The sequence below is a fragment of the Anabas testudineus genome, chromosome 22, assembly GCF_900324465.2.
Source record: "Anabas testudineus chromosome 22, fAnaTes1.2, whole genome shotgun sequence".
NCBI lineage: Eukaryota > Metazoa > Chordata > Actinopteri > Anabantiformes > Anabantidae > Anabas > Anabas testudineus.
The window spans coordinates 13,953,022-13,973,632 of record NC_046630.1 but is presented as its reverse complement, the minus strand read 5'-3'; the positions used below and the strand labels follow the sequence as shown (position 1 = coordinate 13,973,632).

Sequence of the window (20,611 nt, the reverse complement as noted above, 5' to 3'; positions counted from 1 at the left end):
GATTCCAACTCTGTGTGTGTGTGTGTGTGTCGGAGGAGGAAATGTCAGATGCATGTGACTGCAAAATAAAATAAAAAATTCAAAGTGTCTCATCCGTCTACGGTAAATGGTTTGATGGTAAACATTAAGTGTGACAGACAATGATGCAGACCAAACAATCACTTAATACTTGGTAGACAGACATGTCTGTATTACCAAACATGTTTGTCACAACAGTGAAAATGGTGTCAACATAGTAATATTAGTAAAAAACACAATAGAAGCTCACAGATCTACTCTCCGAGAAGCCTGAAGTAGTGTCGGAGACTTCAAACCGTGACAAAGCAGGAGGAGGCTTAGACGTGATGATAATTGCAGTGTGCAGTGTGTTTTTTTATTGTATGATTGCCATCAATTCTTTTACCTGGGATTATTAAGTATGTGAAATAATGATTCATATTCGCTTGTGAGAACAACTCTTTCAGATGTTATTCTTTGTAGAAATTAAAAATAAAAAAAAAAAATTGAGGCAGATATTTTTGGTTCAGCTTACATCACATTTATTACAAAAAACAGTCCACATCAGTATGAAATTCACAGCCATTAAATGAATCCTTTCATTACTTGATGTCCCATCATGAAACAAAGTCTACAAAGTTAAATAAGTTAAGTAGAAGCCAAATGTCCTGTTAGTGAATTCAGATCATTTATTGAAGCTGAAGCGCCTTCAAGACCAGTGGAGGGTTCTTCACATCTACTGGAGATTCCAACTCCTAGGGCAGAAATAAATATATTACATTACACACCCAAAAAAAGTAATAAAAAAAAAAAAAACACCTTGCATAAGTTAAAAACTGCCATTTTAATGGAAAGTGTAAAAAGGGTTAAAGGCTACTCCAAGAGTACCAAGAATAACTGGTTTAATTAAAGACATTAAAATTAGATACTGCTGGCTGCCCTAATGGTGACTGAGATTTTGGGAGCCATGTTGAGCAATAATCAAATTAACCAGTTGAATAAAGCAAATGGGCCATATCAAGCCAACGTATTTCTAAATACATTTTATGAATTTGTTTCCACTTCACTGTGGTTTTACCTCTGAATCTGAATCATAGTGTTCATATGGCAGTCCCATGTTGGCCATCAGAGTTTCTTTCTCCAAGGATCTGCTTGTGATCAATGCCCAGGCTCTCCTGTTAAAATACAATTTTCACATGTCAGTGTTTTGTAGCACAGGGGTCTGAAATCGTGCACACGTCCAGACGTCTTGTTAGGATTTCCATACAAATATCAACTGACTTTAATATTTAGGAAAATAAACGTTGACTGGATGCATTTCTGATTAGCGCTCATTTTCAAAAATAACCCCTTTTCCCAGGGTGCAAAAGAAATTCTCATGATGATCAATACCTTTTAGCCAGAATGACAAAGGCAGCCGTTAACGTGGCAACGAGGCAAAAGACACCCAGGATTACAGCCACGTGACTTCGTCCAGTTTCTGTCTCTTGACAGAACTCGCCCTTGTAACCAGCTGCACACTGGCAGCGAGTGACTTTGTCTTCTGTGAAACAGCTGCCGTGACCACTGCAGTGCTGGAGGTCGCAGGCTGGGGAGTCAGTTTGAACTGAAAGTTCGGCATTATTCTGAGCCTTTGGGTGAGAGGTGGTGGAAAATTGAGGAGGGAGAGCATCGCTGGCTTTAGTTACAAAATAGGCAGAGTTTGCGTCTGGACCTGAAGAGACAGTCAAAGTTAGACATTATGCACATATTATGTTGTGCAGATGATACTCAAGCTTGCTCAAAACTCACAGTCTTGTTCATCTGACTGGTCTGGACAGTCCACATGTCCATCACAGAACTTGCTGCTGATGAGACACTTGCTGCCATCAGTGCAGGATTTTTCTCCAGCAGGGCAGTCAGGCAGGCGAGCACAAGAAGTGGCACTGACACTGTAGTAGTCCTGACCACATTTGCATGTGTGCCCTCTGGGATAGGGAAGACACAGGTGGAGACATCCTCCATTGTTGTTGGAGCAGCCATTGGTACCTGGAGCAAATGGTGGGGGGGGGGGTTGAATGCAAATAGCTTTAGGATAATAAAAAACTAATGTCTATGACAACATGCAAGTTCAGGTTTTTGATGCATAAAAAGAATAAGGACCTAAAAAAGGCATCACAGGCTATTTACTAGTGGGACTAATGGGAAAATACTATGTCGTTGTGTGCTACAGCCCACTCAGTAACAGATCTTTCACAGTCTGCCAAAGCTCCATTCTTACTGCAAGTATCACATTTCCCTTCCACCTATTGAAGTATTCAGCCTCAATCTCAGGCAGAGTTTTTCATTCTGCCTGTAGTGCCCGATAAACTGCATCCATTCTTCACACCGAGAAACAGAAAGCAAAAGTTGAGGACGACACCTGAATAAGTGATCAGAGGATTAAAATTCTTTACATAAAACTGGTTTAGTGTTTTTGTTTTAGAAATTAAGGTGAAGGTGCGTTTACCGTCTGGGCAGCAATAAAAACACATTATGTAAAAGAGCATTTTAACTCTGACAATGTTGGATTTCCTCAAACCTTTGCTTTTAATCCAGTGGAATCTGCAGAGGTTGCAAGTGTTGGAGCAATGGAGCTTTACTGCGACTGCCGGTAAATCAGTGAGTGTTGCTTACATCATAGTTAAGGTTGTAGGATTGAAAATCTATGTCGTAATTTATGGTACGCCCCAACTTTAAACTTGTTTCTCATTCATTATAGACAGGGTTCAAGTTAAAGTTACTAAACAGTCTTCCTTTACACTTTCTTAGTTGATGCATATTACTTTTCTTGTGGTGTTATTGCCTTGTTTATGCCACCATGACACCTTCTGTGTCTCCCTTTCCAGGTGATTTAAATTCCCACTCTGCTCTGAATTGGCTGCATGCCTCAGCTGCCCTCTAGTGGTTATCAGTAAGTACTCCTCTGTAGAGATTGGTCTGCCTGTATTTTTATTAGAGCAACCAGTATCTCTGTGCTTTATACAGTATAGTAGTTTGTCATATTGTGCAAGTGACTAGAGATTTATAGTCAACCCAGCATATTTCCATGTATCTGCTGAGTCTTTATCTACCTAAAAACAGCTATCCTCCTGAACATACATTTTCCATTGTAGTTGCTCATCTCTTGCAAATACCTCATGTCTTACTACTGACCAAGCAAACTGCATTCACTGAATATGCAGTGTCAACAAGTCTGCCAGAAAACAGGAGTATTATGTCTACTCTCTTACGAAGTGCTTTGTAAAGAGCTGTAGTAGATTTTACATCAGTATTTGTTTTGGAACAGTCACTTGTAATAACTACCTTCCTATCCTGAGCATTTGCTCAGTTATGGCCCCAAACCATGAGATTTCCTCCAGGACAGTGTCATGGCATATGCTACTTTTTAAATCTGCATTTGAATTAGGTTTGTGTGTGTTTATTTCATTAGTCATTCACGCTGTACTTTAGTGTCATCGTATTGTTACTTATAAAGCATGAAGTTTGACGTTACATTTTAAAAATAGCCACTCACACACCCTACCTACCAGACTGGCTGCCGTTGCTGTAGGCTCTGACTTCCACAATGCTGGTTTTTGTCTCAAACCACAGTTGTTTAGGCTGGAGACCGTCACTGAACCACATTTTTGTTACATCTACATAGGCAGGAAAGAAATGCATTAATCAAACATAAAAATGTGCTCAATCTACCTGAAATTACCACAGTGCAGAAACCAGCTGCTAAAAAGCTACTGGTTAGGGCTGAGGAGAAGACCGAGTGTTCATTAGTCAGGTGTGATGGAGAGAGATAAAGTACTAGTGATTAAGAGTGGGTGTTTAAAGATGTCTCTTCAGGTTCCCAAGAATAAGTTGACTGAATAATTCATTGCTACATTACTCTGCAATACCATTTGCTGACTGGAAGGGGAACAAGACAAATGAAATGAAAGAGCACAAGTATGAGACATTTTATACCACAAGCTGGTTCAAGCACAGGTTCCTAGAGAGGAAAACCCAAGCAGGAAAAAAAAAAAAAGCCTATATAACCACATGTTAACATAAGTACAGTTCATCCATGCTTACCCTTGTCCAGGGTGATCCAGAGGAGGACATTCTCCGTGTGCGTGAAAGAGATGAGCAGACCTGGGCCCGTTTTGTACTGTTTATATCCTGTTCCATCAACTCCAATAGAGCTGATTAGTCCTTCACCTAGAGGAAAAACAATTGGTCAGATGCTCACAGCAGCCAGTCAGCAAAGTTATGTTTTGCTGTTAAGTCAAACTATGCGATTTTTAATTCATCACCTGTATCAGCCCAGAAGATCATGGTTCCGTGGTTGAAAAAGACCAGCGAGGTGGGGATGCTCGACTTCCTCCATAGCACTGCTTTGTTACGGCCGTCCATCCATGCGCAGTTTACCTCTGTGTGGCTCTTTCCACCTTCTGCAACTATTGCTGTATAGCAAAGCAAACCTGAGGGGGGGTGCACTGCAATGGAGGTTGTGCCCTGAAAGAAAACAAGGGAAACTGTTGAAAAATTCCTTACAGTGAAAGCAAGGAAATGAGGTGCAGCATCTCTGTAGTGACACGTAAAAATAGACTTCATTTTATTAGGTTGCTTTAAATTGCAGATACTGCTCTCTTTCCTATCAGTAAGCTTAGGTTCCAGTGCAGAAGGCCTTAAAATTACACCAATATCAGAGAGGCCAGAGAGTAAAGAGATGATGGATGAACAGAAAAGAACGGTGAAGTCCTTCACCTTCAGCGATCCCTGCAGCAGTAATGTGGTGTAGCCATTGTGGCGGGATGTCACGTGGAGATTTGGTCTCTCAGTGCTGCTCCAGTAGAGGTTGGAGGTCACCCAGTCAACTGCCAGAGCGGTGACTGAATCCTCCTTGTAGGGTTAAAGTTCGGTATCCAAATGTATTAATACATTAATTTCCCCAGTGATCAAATGGATTTACTGTAGAATGACTGTCTTGAAAGCAAAGCTGATCAAGATTGACCAAAATGATTGACTAAAAATGTTCAATTATAAATTAATCATCAGAAAATGGAATTCAACAGGTTTATTATCAACTCTCTTTAGTGTTCTAATCATATTTTATAGCATGCTATAGAACAAAAACATTATACAATATTTTTTTTTTTTTTTTTAGGATTTAGGAACAGGTCATTTCCATTGAAGCTATTAATGCCTACCTTTAGCTGTAGAATTTGTCCAACAGGTGTCAGTCCCGGTCTTGACTTGGAGCCACTCAGTTTCAGTACATCCACAGAGCCTTGTGCTGCATCAGCCACATACATGGAAAGGTTCCGGATGGACACATCCAGAGCAGAGGCCTCGGTTACTCCAGGAAGGGCTAAAACTCGGCCGTTTGGTATTTTTTTCAAACCAACACCATCACGAACCATAGAGTACAAATGAATCTACAAGTAGGAGGTGAGCAGGTTAAGAAAAAGGAAACAAGAGTTAGCAAATATCAGGTGCAAAGAGAGCAAATGAGATGTCACTAGAGTGAGATGAATCACCTGATAGACTGTTGTAAGAGACAAGAGCAGGATGAAAGTTGACTCTATGGGCACAGAGCAGGTGATCCTGTCTTTGGAAAGGAGCATCCCCTTTGGGCATCGACAAACCGCCGTAAGCCCCTTCACCACTGGAGCCCCTGTTGAGATCAGTGCTCCAGACCTGCTCCTCACTGCTGGGGCCAGGAGGCAGAGGTGCGAGCAGTGTAGCTGGTCACAGGGGCTAGATACAGCTGGCTGGGACAAGGCATGCACCAGCTGGGGAGAAGAAACATGCATTTAAGATTAATAGTCATCTCTGTTATTGTCTCCGTTTAAAAGACGATCAATTAAATGCGTGTACAAACTTCTAGCAAATTTCAGTAATGATCAGAAGAGAGATCTGTGAAAATTCATAGGTGTCTGGACATAACCACACAGATGGGTAGATACTCACTTTAAGTCCAAATGGCTGTCCTGGTCTCTTGAGAAGAACTTTCTGATCTTTTCCAGTGTTCTTGTCAGCTGAGCGGATGGTTCTTCTCTTTGTGTCAGACCAAAAGACTCTGTCATTGAACACTGCCACGGAGAAAGGGCTTGGTGTTTCAGCTAACTGGAGGATCTAATGATAAAAAGACAGCGTCATTTAATAATAAAACTGATTGACGACAGCTGACACTACACCTCCCCCCCAGATCATTCAAACTTAGATTGAGGTTGAATCAAATCTAGTTTACCTTGACGTTATCTCCATCTAGGGAAGCAGATCCAATGCAGCGCAGCTTCTCGTCAGCCCAGTGGACCCTGTTCTCCAAGAGGTCATAGGCCAAACCAACGGGCCAGCTCAAGCCTCGGCTCACCACCACCTTCCTCTTTGAACCGTCCATCCCAGACCGCTTGATCTGAGGGCTGCTGCCAATCTCGGACCACAGCATCAACCTGAAAATGTTGATCACATGATCGAAGTTATTTAAAATGCAGATTCTCCTCTGTATTTTTATTATTTTTATTTTTTTAAACAGACCAAGCACCTTACCCTCTGTGGGGCAGGAGGACTAATGAGCTTGGCTGCTCAAGATCCTCGCCCAGAACCACAGTGTAGTCCTGAGATCTTACTGTGGTGTCACTGAGCTTCACCGCTAATATCTGCCCAACGAGCCCATCCACCCAGTACAGGTTCTTACCAATCCAATCTACTGCAATGAAATCTGACTTCACCCCTGTAACAAGATTTCATTTCAATGCAGATTAACTCGATACATGTTCACTGGTGGCTTATATTAGGTATGTTCATGTTTATAGACATTTTTATGACCTCAGGACGCTTTTTTATGATTGTTCAAGGCAAGAAAAGCAAAAGTCAACCCAAGCGTAGACTTTCCTGAGGTAGTCATACCTTTGATAAATGTCCCTTTGTTATTTGGGTTTTTCATGTCGGCCCAGCGGATGCTCTGATAGTCTGGGCTCAGCCAGTAAACCTTATGCTGAGCCCAGTGGTAATCCAGTGAAAACACTGGCCGGCTGGCAGAGGACAGAAGATGTAAGGTGCTGCTGTGGACTCCTAGTAGTAACAGCTCAGACTGTACTGACGCAAGAAGCAAAGGCTCATCTGGAGATGGAAACATGACCAGAGTACATTCATTTATTCACAACATACCTTTCGTTCTACAAACAGATCCTTGCTTTCGTGGTGTACAGTACCTTCTGTCTTGCAGCTTTTGTTGTCAGGCTCCAGGTAGAAGCCAGGGTGGCAGTGACAGACGTAGGAACCACGGGTGTTGAGGCAGGTGTGTTTGCATCCAGCATATGGCGCTGTGTTGCACTCATCGATGTCCACACAAGACATAGCACTTAACTGTAGCCTGAAGCCTGCTGCACAGTAACAGCTCTGAAGAAGTGAGAAATAGTAAGGTTACACCCCACAGGATGAAGCCAAGTGCACATTCATATGCAAATGGGGTCAAAATGTCATGAGCTATATTTATAAAGACACGCATCTAATGTGTACTGACGGGTCCATTCGGGGTGCTGACGCATTGGTGATCACAATGAGGAGCTGTTAGGCTGGAGCAGTTGCGTAGAGAGCATCCCACGCCCTCATCTGAACTGTCGGCACAGTTGATGAAGCCATTACACACCAGGCGGGGGTCCATGCACTCACCGCTGCCACACTGGTAAAGATGAGAAGGGGCATTTTTTCTGGCGGCCTGTGAGGGCAGAAGCATGTACTTCAGAGATCCTCCACAGTAATTAAAACACATTTGAAAACGTATTATACTGCATTATAAAGCATTTTGAAGTGAAGTGGTTGGTTATCCATTTACCCCTTGCATTGCACATCCTGCCCAATCAGCACACAGCTTAAAAAATAAACCTGCTCACATTTGTCCTCATCCATGCCATTGTGACAGTCCTCCTTCCCATCACACCTCCAGGACAGAGGGATGCACTGACTGCTGCCCCCACACTGCCATTGATATTCTCTGCATTTTGCTGGTGGTGTCGCACAATTCTAAAAACAAATGACATCGTTTCAACCACCATTTTACAAACCCACAAAAAAATAAATAAATAAAGTAAAGTAAAGGTGAACTGTGTTATTACTTTTTCATCTGATCCATCTTTGCAGTCGTCCTCACCATCACAGAGCCACTCTTTTTGCAGGCACTCATGACTGTGGGGGCATCGTAACTGTGACGGGCAGCGTGGGGGTCTCGTACAGTCCACCTCATCAGAGTGGTCACTGCAATCAGGATACCCATCACATCTCAGAGCCTCAGACACACATTGACCGCTAATACAGCGGTACTGGTCCACTGCACAGGCAACCAACCCTGGAAAGAGCAACAACACAAATAAGGATGTCATCCGAGGCCTGCAGACATGGTTTGTGCAAAGAAATGTTACAAGTAACCTACCACACTTTTCCTCATCTGACCCATCAGCGCAGTCTCTCTCGCCATCACACAGGAAGCTGTCAGGTATGCAGCGAGTGTTGTTGTCACAGTGCCGATGACAGCCCTCGCTCAGCTTTGAACAGTCCATTTCGTCCGATCGGTCCTGACAGTCGTACTGCCCGTCACACACCTGCGCAGGTGGGATGCATCTATTCCCATGAGAACACTGGAACTCGCCTGAAACAAAGAAACATCTGTCCTAAAAGTGTGGATACCAAACGTATCTGAATGCATCAATCACAGATTACACCTCTCAGGAATGATGCAGCCCTTTTACTGTATAAACACCTGCTCCGCAATTAACTGCACAGTCCTCTTCATCGGATCCATCCTGGCAGTCGTTCTCTCCATCACACACATGAATGAACAGAACACAGTCTAGGCCGTCTTTACATGGCTTAGAACCTCTTCGGCACATAATAGGTGGTGATCTGTCACCAGGCACGTTGGAGCCTTGACAGAAAGAAATGGATGCTTTTTAAAGACACACATTTGATACCTAGGCTCAAAACTCTCGAGATACTTTCATTCTAAAATGATAAGAAAGTGACTGTACTTTTTAGCTGAGGAAAACCGAGCAGTTAAGTTCAACCTTTCATTTTGGTGTGGCTAAATGCTTGCTGTGACAGTTGCTACATGTGTTTGCACCTTAGGGTGTTATGGGTAAGTAGTACCCTTAACACCTAGTATTCTCTTTAGTATTGGGGGAGTCGCTAAGGTGCTCTGTGGGGGTTATCATAGGATGCAATATGTTTGTAGAAGGCAAAACTCTTGTACGTTATTAACTGCTTTTACATATCAATTTGTACTTCTTGTACTACTTGTTCTGCTTACTGAGAGCAGCTGGATCTTCTGACTGACACTGCTTCTCATCTGAGCCATCGGGACAGTGGGCGCGACCATCGCATACTTCCATCCTGAGGATGCACTTTCTCCGGTCATTGCACAAAAAGTCATCTGACGAGCAGGAAGGAACAGGTCAGTGCAAGGAGTCATTATACTGGCACACAGCTGATACATGACAATAGGATTTCATCAGACATTTCCTATAGTCTATAACACTTGTACTGTTGCAACAGCAGGCTTACCTGGGTTTTTACACTGAATCATACAGTTATTTTCGTCAAATCCATCAGAACAGTCTCTTTGTCCATCACATAGCTGATTTTGAGAAATACACAGTGATGACCCTGGGCAGAGAACTGAAGGAGTGACGCAAGCTGATGTGGAAGTGGGGAAAGAAGGTTCTACTGTTGTAGCAGAAACAGGATCTGGAATAGGTGGTTAATAAAGAAGATTAATATTTGTTTCATGATGTTCCTCTTCTTTCACACATATAAGCTTTCAAACTTCAAGTGATGAAGAAGTAATGCAGTAGTTAACCAAATGAAAATGATTTGAAAATGATTTGTCAGAACCTACTACAGTCCACTTCATCTGTGCCATCCACGCAGTCTCTCTCTCCATCACACAGAAATGTTTTTGGGATGCAACGCTTGCTGTCACTACAACGGTGCTCGCAGCTCTTGGTTCGTTCCCAGCAGGCAAGTTCGTCAGACTGGTCTTGACATTGCGACTTTCCGTCACACACCTGAGCCTTGGGAATGCACTTCTTTCCATGGGAGCACTGAAACTCTCCTGGGTAGAATGGCCAAAAAAGTTAATACTGTTTGAATGAAACGGCATTATAGCTCATCCTCAAAGTACTTTCAGTCATATCTATATATAGTTTGACACAATGAGATTTAATTAAAAGCTCAAGAGCTTAACAACCTTGTCTGCAGGTTTCTGGGCATCCCTGTTCATCAGATCCATCCATACAGTCGTTCTCTCCATCACATTCGTGCTTGTATGAAACACATTCTCTGCCAGTTTTACACGGCCTCGAGCCAAGACTGCACTTCAGTGCATAATGCTGAGATGCAGAAGTAGAAACGCTTGGACAGTTAACCTCATCCGAGTCATCGTGACAATGAGCGAAACCGTCACAAACCAAACTCTTGGAGATGCAGCCCTGACCGTCCCGACAACGAAAATCACCTGGGAGAAAATTAATCTAGTCAAAGTTCAGAATGATCAAAGGGAGTCACAAGCACAAGGGAGTCGAATGATCAATTGTGCAAATTTAAAACTCCTAATATTAACGAAAAAAAAACAAACACAAAATGCTCAATTCAATTCGTCTGAATTAGTGGCTTACTGTTTGATTCACATCTTTGCATGCAGTTATTTTCGTCAAAGCCATCAGGACAGTCTTTACGACCATTGCAAAACTGGCTTGGGGAAACGCACAGGTCAACAGAAGGACACAGGACAGAGGGGCTGTTGCAGGTCAGCAGTGTCAGAGCAGGTGGTGAGGTAGCAGGAGACGTTTCATTTGTTAAATCAGTTTTAGGCCTTGTTGGAGACTCGATCTGTTCTGTGACATCTTGAAGATCAAAAGTGCACAGTTCAGTTAAACTATTAACTAAAATGTGCCTAGTTCCAAAAGATGTGCAATAGTAGAAGTAGTCCCACTTGTAACTACAACATTTCATTTTAGACTGCTTTTCTTACTCACCGCAATTTACTTCATCTGATCCATCTTTACAGTCCGTCTCTCTATCACACACATGCTTGAATAAAATACACTCTGTGCCGTCTGCACACAGCGTTAAGCCCGTACGACACTTCAGGATTTTTGCCCGAGTTGCTGGAGGAGCTACAGTTGGGCAGTCAACCTCATCCGAGCCATCGTAACAATGAGCGCGACCGTCACAGACAAGATTCCCAGAGATGCAATTTTTATTATCCTTGCACATAAAATCCTCTAAAGTGAACAGCAAAGGAGAAAACAAAGACTTACAAATTCTCATGACTTGGAAAATCAAGATATGAGTGAAATCAATGGAGATTTACGGCAATTGTTCGTTATAGAATATACACCTTATATAATGTCAATATTGACACATTACCTTTAGAGCGACATGTAGCACAAAACTCTTCATCGTCTCCATCAGGGCAGTCCTTTTTACCATCACACAGCTGGGCAGGCAAGAGACAGACTGATGAGTATCTACAGAGCACAGATGGCTCTTTGCAGACTGGAGCATTGGGCACTGTGAAAAGTGATTTTAATTACATTAACAAGCAAAGTAAGGTAGGACGTATGTCAGATTCTGTCGTATGCATGTCCTAGGAGGGTTTTTTTTTTTTTCCTCCCCCCCTCTCTAAACCGCCTTTTAGGATTTATATAAGCAAATACACTACACACAAACTTCAGAAGAAAATTCAAGGCATGTGAACTATTCAAACCAAGCTGTATTACACAATAATTTCAATTGAATAAAAGCAATGTAGCTACATAAATGAGTTGGTTTCCTCTGTAATCAATTACTTGATCTAACCTGTATGAATGTCCCTCAAGGCAGTGACCACACTGAACACAGGACCGTTCACAGTCATTTCTTTGATTCGACTCCCATCACGTCGATCCCACAGAGTCATGACATCATCAGAAAGGGACAAGAGGAAGGGCTCAAAGGCAGCTACAACTGAGCCTGAAATGTTCCATCTTCTTCCAGCTTGGTGGCTTCGCTCTTGCAGCAAACTCATTGTAGTCAAACCTGTAAAACGTGAAAAAGTGAGAACCTTTTTCTGCATAAATGTGACCTAAAACAGAATCTCACTCATGCAAATTATAGAAAAAGAAAAGCTGTATGTGAACTGATGCCTTCAGTATTTGGTGCGATCCTTTTTGCAGCAATAGGGTCAATTAAACTACCAACTTCTATGCACACCGTTTATTGTTCTGCTGAGGAGCAGAAGAAACGGTAACCCAGATTTGTGGGTCATGCTATAAATTGTAGCAGCCAATTCAGGTTTCCTCTTCAAATTACCTGATGGGGTTAGAGTTTCATATACTTTTCTCCACACAAATATGCAAGATTGAAATCTTTTCCTTCGTAAAAGGAGAGAACAACTGCAAGTTTGGGCTCATTTGTTTAACGGGGCTGCCTTTATACAGTGTTAGGACATAAGTGAAAATCTGATCATGTTGCATCTAAAAGTAAGGTTAATTTCTGTAACTGGATAAAATCAACAGAACATGATTCAGAAGGCAGGTACTCTTGTTTAAGGTTTTCTTTTATATAAAGACACTACTAGTTTTAAGGCTATTAAAATTAATTGTGCACAGACTATAATAAAAACAATACTTGAAAACAGGAGTAATATCTATCCATCTCTTGAAGCCACTAACCTGATTTTTTTGAGTTCCAGAGCAGACTGTTAGCCCTGAGGTCAAAGGCTACGTTCCCTCTGATTCCTCCTGCTAACTGCAGAACTTCTGTGACTTTGCCTCCCATCATGCTCATGGTAAGCATTTGTCCTTCCTCCAGCCACAGGATGCCACCCCTCAGCCAGTCCAGACAAAAGTCTGTAATCTCTTTTTTTGTGTGGTACAGTTGCTGCGAGTATCCACTGTCAGCTGTGTTGGTGCCGATACTGTTTTGATCACATGACACCCAATAAAGGCTCCCAGTCCTCTGGTCTACTTTTATCACACAAACTAAAAAACAAATGAAATAAATACTGTTTCAATTTGGTTGTTTAGTTAATAAAATACCATTGCACTTTAAATTACTGTTTAAAACTCCAGTTACAGTTGGATACAACAGAGCAAAGCAGAAGATCTGAGAGGTTACAACTATGCAAATATACAGAACTATGAAATATGTCTGTTGATTTACTAATCAGATAGTCCAGGTAGAAAAATGTCTCTAAATTCCAACTAGATGTATCTACAGAGAAAGGAAAACTCCAAGAACAAACCTGGCAAAATTGTTGAGACCACTTCAGTTTTGACCCGGGTTGGACTGGTGCGCTGGATATGGCCAGTTCGGTTGACCCAGTACATCCAGTCTCTGTACCAGTCCAGATCAAAAGACAGGATCCCATCACTGGTGGTAAACAGCTGGGTTTTGGTGGATTCATCACCTCTAAACTCCAACAGGTTGATGTTGGAAATGGTAGCATAAATAAATCTTGGGTCTGTCGAACACAAAACACACACTTTAAACATCCCTGACATTGGGTTCAGTTACAGAGATCTGTTAAAATACATAAAATGTGTCCTACCACTGAAGAATTAGATAAAATGGATTTGATCATTGACCCCAACATTTTAATGTACACCTACATTCACACATCCCATCAAGCAACAGGACTTTGGAGTTCGGACAAGTGCAGGTGAATCCAAGAGGGTTGCCTTTAGTTAACTGGCAGAGTTGGCATGGAGTCTTCACACATGCAGAGTAACCTGATTGACGACCAGATAAATTAAAAAAATGAAATGAGTACCATCCATGATTGATTGTATAACCCCACATTCCATAAATGCACCATAAATTCACCATCAATAGAAATTTAGCCAGTGTAGTAATATTGAAAGCCATTTTGCAGACAATCACTAAGTCTTAATTTTTAACAGGCACCTTGAAGCTGCTGTAGCTCACTGTAAACTGTTAACAGTGGCAGTTTAGCTTTCGAGAGAAGCTTCTTCTGGTTTGGTTGGTCCCATGACCCCTGCCACAGTCCTTTGTCATCAGCCCAGTACATCAAACTCTCAAAAACAGCCAGGCCAAGAGCTGGCATCCTGTTAAACAGTCCTGTGAAGGAGTAACGGCCAGTCCCATCCATTTTCACCGTTTCCACAGACTGAAGAAAATATGTGTATTGTTAATGTACGAAGAACAACAAGACATATCAGCTTTTTGAAGTTCAGATGTTAATTTTCATCACTGTGTAAACTACTACTGTAAAACCACGACAAATTTCTTAGAGGCAGCAACTTTGTGTTTAAGTCAAAGGGATGATTCATTTCTCAAATTTATACACGATCTTTGCAGCTGTGGAGCAGTGAATTACACTGAAGTAAACCTGCAGGTCACAGTAGCTTGCTGGTAGTTTAACTCAAATTCATATTTGCATAGTAAGTGAAACTGCCAAGTTAATTAGCTATTTTTGTGCTTTATAAGTCAAGATTAAACTACAGTGTGTCTTTGGTCTGTCCCTCTAACTGCTGTGAAGACATGTCCAGGCAATGCAGACATCAGCCAGTTCCACCTTTGGTCTTTGTGTATTGCATGTGCATAACTGTAGGTGTTGCTTTGTGGCACATGAACTTAAATAGCTTCACTAACACGCTGAACGAGCAGACACATTTAGTAATAGACTCAACTTGGGTTATACTTTTGTTTTAGGTGCAGGTTGCCAATTTAATGTTTGCACAAAGTAATTTTACTTCTAATTTGTTTTACTAATCAAAAGGCCATACTTTTATGCATGTATGAGCACGCTGGGGCTATGTTGCATATTATTTTACAGTCCAATTACTTGCATTGTCAAAGGTCCCAGATTGAAATCAAGCTAAATGTCTCTCTAAGAAACAGGGCACTGGCTCACATTTTCTTTGTGACTCAGTAAACTTTACTAAAATCATTTCACCTGACATTCAACTTCCACTGATGTGCACTATTTGGTGTTGTTCTCTTTAACTCACCTTCTTGAAGTCACTGATCCAGAACAGCCTCCTGGCAGCCACATCAGCAGTGAGGCTGTGAGCAGACTGAGCAGTCAGGACAGCTAGAGAGCTTGTATCTTTGCCATCCATCCACGACTGCTCTATTGTTACCCTGCCGCCTGGGCCAGTATTGATCCAGAACATCACACTCAGAGAGGGAGAAGAGATAAATACACATCAACGTCCTTAACATTCATACTACTGGAAAAATAACCACATTTTGAAACACTACGTAACCATTTCAACAGGAATGATAAAAAAAAAAAAAAGAAGATATTTTATTTCACCTTTACATTAATATTATGACAACTTTAAATTAAATCTCAGGTAGCAGACAAACAGGAGCATACCTCTCCACAGGCACAAGCACCAAATCTGACGGCTTGATGTTTTTGCTTAGGACAGTAGTAAAGCTCTTCCCATCTGCTGACTGCATGTAGATAGACTCCGTCTTCTGGTTGGTCCAGTAAAGGTTTCCATTTAGCCAATCACAAGCTAGAGCCCTGATTCCAGGCGCCTCTGATTAAATAAAAGAAGTGTCTAGGGGTTTAAAGATTTTAAAGTCAGCTAAATAACAAATTTGTGCAAGTTTCTGTGGAAAAAGAAACAACCAGTTACATCAACTCTACCTTGCAAAGATCTTCAGTGTACAGTGGCAGAAATGTGTGTAGTTAACCTGTCGTGTTCTTTTCCTTGACATTTTTTTAATACCTTTATTCATTCAGGCAACCTCTTTTATAAGAACCTCCTGATCCAAATTTGTAGTTACTCACATTCACACCTACGTGTTGAACTCCAGTCTGACCCACAGGTCTCTGAGCAGCTCCACTGGGCCTAAGGGCCTTACTCATGGAGTGTCCCGCATTTTACATCCATCTGTCTTCCTTACTGCTCAATAACCGATTCAGGTATGTTCAGCCATTAAAATGAAAATGAGCAAGGCAGTCTTTGAGGACTGCGATTGGACACCTTTGCATTAAGGCAACTTGTGACAATGGCAATAGAAAACCGGTTGTTTCACCTTAAACACAAACACTTGTGCACACACAGACACATGCACGTGCACCTTATTGGCTCAACCAACCAGTGTAGACGGTCCTGCTGTGCTGTCCATCACTTTTGTAAATGCTGCCATGGCTGTCAGCCCAGAAGTACCAGCCTCGGGCAAAGTCAAACGTCAAGGCAACTGGGTCAAACACTGGAGTGTGGATAACTTCAAACTGTTGAGTCTTCACATTCAACAGTCCTACAGAGTTCTTCTGCACTGTCAGCAGTCTGGTGGCATTGCCTGGACACATTTATAGATTTATAGAGACAAGTGCAGTTAGTATAAATATTGGACTGGAATAAAGTAAACTTCTCGTTTATTCAACAACTCTGAGTCAATGGCACGAGAGATTCCTTGACACATCACTATAAATATCATAAAGACAAAAAAACAAAGATTATTGGGCAACAAATCATTTTCAAATAAACTGCTTGGGATAAAAAGGTTCAAACAACAGGCCCCCTCTTTGATCACCTTCATGTCTTTGTTGCATTACTCTTTTAGCTCAGTCACATGAAAGAAGACAATTAACACATCAATTACACTTGACTGTTGCTGCGTTTGATCTTTTGAGAAAGCGAAACCAACTTCAGAGTAAACTAACACTGTACAAATTAGTTAACAAGCTAACAAATTAATTAACACATAACAAGCTTGGATGTGCAATTGTTTCCATTTTGCACACAAGAACGCATAGCACCTAATTGATTACCGCTTCTCCTGCCTTAATACCTGTGGCTAGACATGTGGTGCTTCCATTCAGTTTGAAGCCTTCTCTGCAGTGGCAATAGTAGGATCCCATGGTGTTAGTGCAGGAATGCATACAGGCCGAGAAAGGTGGGGCACATTCATCCACATCTGGGGAGAGACGATGGGTTTTAGCTTCACAAGCATGAGTTGTGCATCACACGTGTTGGAAATTGACCTGATCACCTCCCAGTTTATTAACATAGGGGGTTAAGCAGCCCAGGATGGTACATCAGTGTTTCTGCGATGCAACTCTTGCTGTAAAAATCTACCTCTCAGTCAAAGTGGAACTGAATAGTTTTTCCGCCCCCCCATGCTACACACACACCTTTACAGATTGCTCCATTGGAAGAAAGCTTATATCCCACAGGACAAGAACACAGAGCTCCCCATTGCTCATTGGCACACATATGGCTACAGCCGCCGTTGCCCACAGCACAGATACGGCCTGAAAGCAGCAGAATATGAAGCATCAACAGCTGATAATTGCGTCCAATTTGTTTTAAGCACATATTTCTGAGTGCCAGCTTGTCCAGCTTGTCATTAACGCTGTTCATGTAGTCCACCTATCACCTACCACAAGTTATCGGCTCATCACTGCCATCAGAACAGTGAACTTGCCCATCACATCTGTCTTCAGCAGATAGACATGTCCCATCAGGACACTGGAAGCCACTCTCTCCACACAAATCTGTAAGAGGACAGATAATCAGCATTGTAAACAAGGGGACTCCTGGTTGTCTCTCATATAGCGCCAACCTTTAATGCACATTCCTTTAGTCAACATAAGAGGTTAATGATTTAAACAAGGTCAAAACAGCTTCAGACTTTGTTTTGTACCAGGCTGTCAGACTGACATTCAGTTTCCTGTGGCACAACATGCAGCCTGCCCTGTTCCTCACCACAATCCTCTTCGTCAGAGTTGTCCATGCAGTCATTCTGTCCATTGCAGTGTAGCTCTTTGGGGATACAGATGTGGTTTTGACAGGTCCAGTCTGAATCCAAACAGCCCTTGATGGCCGTGCAGTTTTCCTCATCAGATCCAGTTGGACATTGGCTCTGTCCATCACAGCGTGCCGACGCATTGACACAGCCAACAGTGTCGACACACGGAAGCTGACCTGGTGGACATTCAGAGAAGCCTGGGAGAGTTGGAAGTGAGGAAAATGGACACCATGAAAGAAAAGGCAAACAATTTGTCACTCGTTAGAAGAAGAGAAAGAATAAAAGAAGAGAAGAAAAAAAGTTCTACATTGCACATCATCAAACAAACTAACTTATAATGACAAAATATAGACAGAAGCAAACTAAAACAAAATCAAGCAAATGATGAGCACAATTTATTTTATTCATTTATTTAGTACAAGGACAGGAAGGCTATCTACCAGTGCAGTCCATTTCATCTGATCCATCCAGACAGTCTCCATCCCCATCACATCGCCAGTTATCAGCAATGCAGTTTCCATCATCACACTGCCACTGGCCTTGTTGACATTGCAAAAATTGTCCTAAGCAAACAAAAAAACATGTCATGGATCAGTGCAAGCCACTGACTGGAGAACCCGTATAATTAGAAACCATTCTTAAATTAATCAAGGATTTAAGGAGCCATGTGGCGCCTTTGGATAGGATACAGGATGAAAGCACCATTACATAATCCGTGTGATGATGATTTAGGACCACACATCTCACAGCTAAGAAATACTTTACAAGAATAAAAGTAGCAAACTTTATTCATGTATTCAGGAGTAGGCCAAACAACAAATCCAAAACCCATCTGTCTGCAAGCGCTTTACAATCCACACCTCATCTCTGAACGCAGAAACGAGCTAAATACGACTTTATTAGTTCAAACTTTTTAAAACCAAAGAAGCAAACACAGGCAGCATGTTGGGCAAGCGCGTCCACGTGGTTTTGGTCCAGTCTGGCCCGCGGGCCCCAAACTCAGCCTCCAGTGGACGCTTGGATTCACTTTACTAACAATTAGCGAGACGGGCTTTGAGAAACAGCAAGAACACAGAGGTCTGGTACTCCAAATGGACTGAAAGCGTCCACTTCCCTCCATGTTAACCCGACTTCCTTCACTGCTGAGCGTCGAAACACAAACGTGACGTTACAATCCAAACCCAGTCCTGCAGCTCTGAACATCCCGCATGGAGTGAAGGCCACATAGTCACACTGACAGTGGAGTAAAAACACGTGGTTTAAAGTGCAGTTACCTCCGGAAAGCCTTGGCAAACAAGCCAAACAGACCCAACACATGAACTGGAGCAGGTCCATGTCGAGCCGCACGGGTCAGCGGCACTAACGACGTCACCGGAGGAGAGACGCTCTTATCAGCTGCGCCCGCCGCAGGTGCGCTGGGAGCTGTGTGGTAGAAACGTCATTTGAACTTTAACCTCTTGTGGACCCTTTCAACTTTCCCCCTTTGACTCAGCTTCTTTGGAACTTTTCTGCTTTTTGAGTTTTATTTAGTTATTTATTATTATTTATTTTTTGCTTTTTGCTTGGAGTCCCCCCTCAGCTCTCCCATTGACTCCCATGTTAAATGTCATCTGAGAGTTTGGTGGACAAGCTGAAGGGACCACTTCTGTAGCTCGCTCCTGTGACCTCAATGTTCAGTCCTTAAACATACAATTGGCACTGAAGACTCATTAAAGTCTCTTGTTTCAGAAAGTTCAGTTTATTTAGATGTAGCATTTGCGGTTTTGCCAGAAACAAAAGGTCTGATTCTGTTTAAACTGCGCAGCTGAATCAGATCATGTGATCAAAGCGTGATAACCACCAACCAGGAGGTCGGGGGTTCGATCCCCAGCTCACCTGTACCCCCTTTCTCTATTATTTACCTGTTAATCACTAGATTATGTACACTAGGTTTTCAAACAGGAAGCATGTGAAGTGTTGAAATTCCTGTAACTGGTGTGTCTGATTTTTATGCATGGAGCAAACGTATTTCTGTGATATTTTGTTACTTCAGCCATGATCAAATCTAAAAAAACAGAGTTTTGAGAGGCGGACAGATGTCCTGCAGTGGCCTACTTCTCTGCTTATCATTGGTAACTACATATTTTTAGAAATATAAAAATTAAAATTAAAATAAAAGTCAGATTTCTCAGGAAACGGCAGCAGGATTTGATTAGAGAACCCTATTTTCTTTCAAACACACTCACTTTTGTGGTTTGTGCACTTCCACTGCTTTTATTACACTTAAAACAACTTTTTTTTTTATTTGATGTCACAACACAGAACTTTCAAATAAAATACCAACTTAATCCTAATCGGGCATTTTCTCAAGTTTTTGATTTTTTTTCACACATCCTACTCATCAAAAAGCATCAAAGTTTGGTTTATTCGCCATCAGCTCTTTCTTCTTTCTTTTGAGGTCAAGTGTGCAGTTTACAGTGTCTGACTTCATTCAGGTCCTTTTGATGCCGCTGTCACTCATCACTGTTTGACTCAGGTGGTGTAATAATGTTTTAATAATGATAATTTACATAACAAAATATGTTACAACAAACCGTCCAGTTCTTTAATGTCACTCTTTTTTAATGACCCATTCATCTGCGATACAAAGTTTATTCACCATTTATACAATATTTGATATTTCTGTTCTTCTAGTCGGTTCATTCTTTACACTTGATTACATTGCTGCTTAAATTTTACACAACTACATTTTCTTAATACCGTATTTCTTTAATATTCCTCATTGTTTTGTTTGTTTGTATTTAATTAGTGAGAATATAAAAGTAAACGTTTGAGCATGCGCGATAGCCGCCTGCTCTACAGTAGACTT

The 20,611-nt window shown here is 41.8% G+C and overlaps 1 protein-coding gene and 1 long non-coding RNA gene across 3 annotated transcripts; one reads left to right on the top strand and one right to left on the bottom strand.

The window, feature by feature from the left end:
- Nucleotides 1-529: 529 nt before the first annotated feature.
- LOC113148482 (low-density lipoprotein receptor-related protein 2-like) lies at nt 530-19,155 on the bottom strand. Its single transcript, XM_033325852.1, has 41 exons — nt 19,038-19,155; nt 18,204-18,326; nt 17,721-17,960; nt 17,396-17,509; nt 17,147-17,266; nt 16,804-16,929; nt 16,108-16,311; nt 15,374-15,542; nt 15,003-15,171; nt 13,936-14,158; nt 13,641-13,760; nt 13,274-13,492; nt 12,702-13,010; nt 11,848-12,066; nt 11,416-11,559; nt 11,022-11,270; nt 10,662-10,889; nt 10,235-10,501; nt 9,884-10,099; nt 9,550-9,732; nt 9,296-9,418; nt 8,750-8,914; nt 8,423-8,638; nt 8,109-8,338; nt 7,857-8,016; nt 7,517-7,689; nt 7,206-7,392; nt 6,901-7,113; nt 6,541-6,724; nt 6,242-6,443; nt 5,962-6,126; nt 5,529-5,783; nt 5,199-5,426; nt 4,756-4,890; nt 4,302-4,503; nt 4,081-4,206; nt 3,546-3,653; nt 1,789-2,025; nt 1,390-1,711; nt 1,076-1,172; nt 530-752 (listed from the first exon to the last, which is right to left on the bottom strand). The coding sequence occupies exons 1-41, from the start codon at nt 19,096-19,098 to the stop codon at nt 687-689; spliced, it is 7,497 nt and encodes a 2,498-aa protein (XP_033181743.1). The 5' UTR covers nt 19,099-19,155; the 3' UTR covers nt 530-686.
- On the top strand, nt 2,282-9,394 carry LOC117152822. Of its 2 annotated transcripts, none has more exons than XR_004463364.1 (3): nt 2,282-2,629; nt 2,865-2,929; nt 9,305-9,394. It is a non-coding gene; the product is annotated as an uncharacterized LOC117152822 (long non-coding RNA). The 2 variants fall into 2 exon arrangements; XR_004463365.1 differs by lacking the exon at nt 9,305-9,394 and adding an exon at nt 6,263-6,348.
- Nucleotides 19,156-20,611: the final 1,456 nt, after the last annotated feature.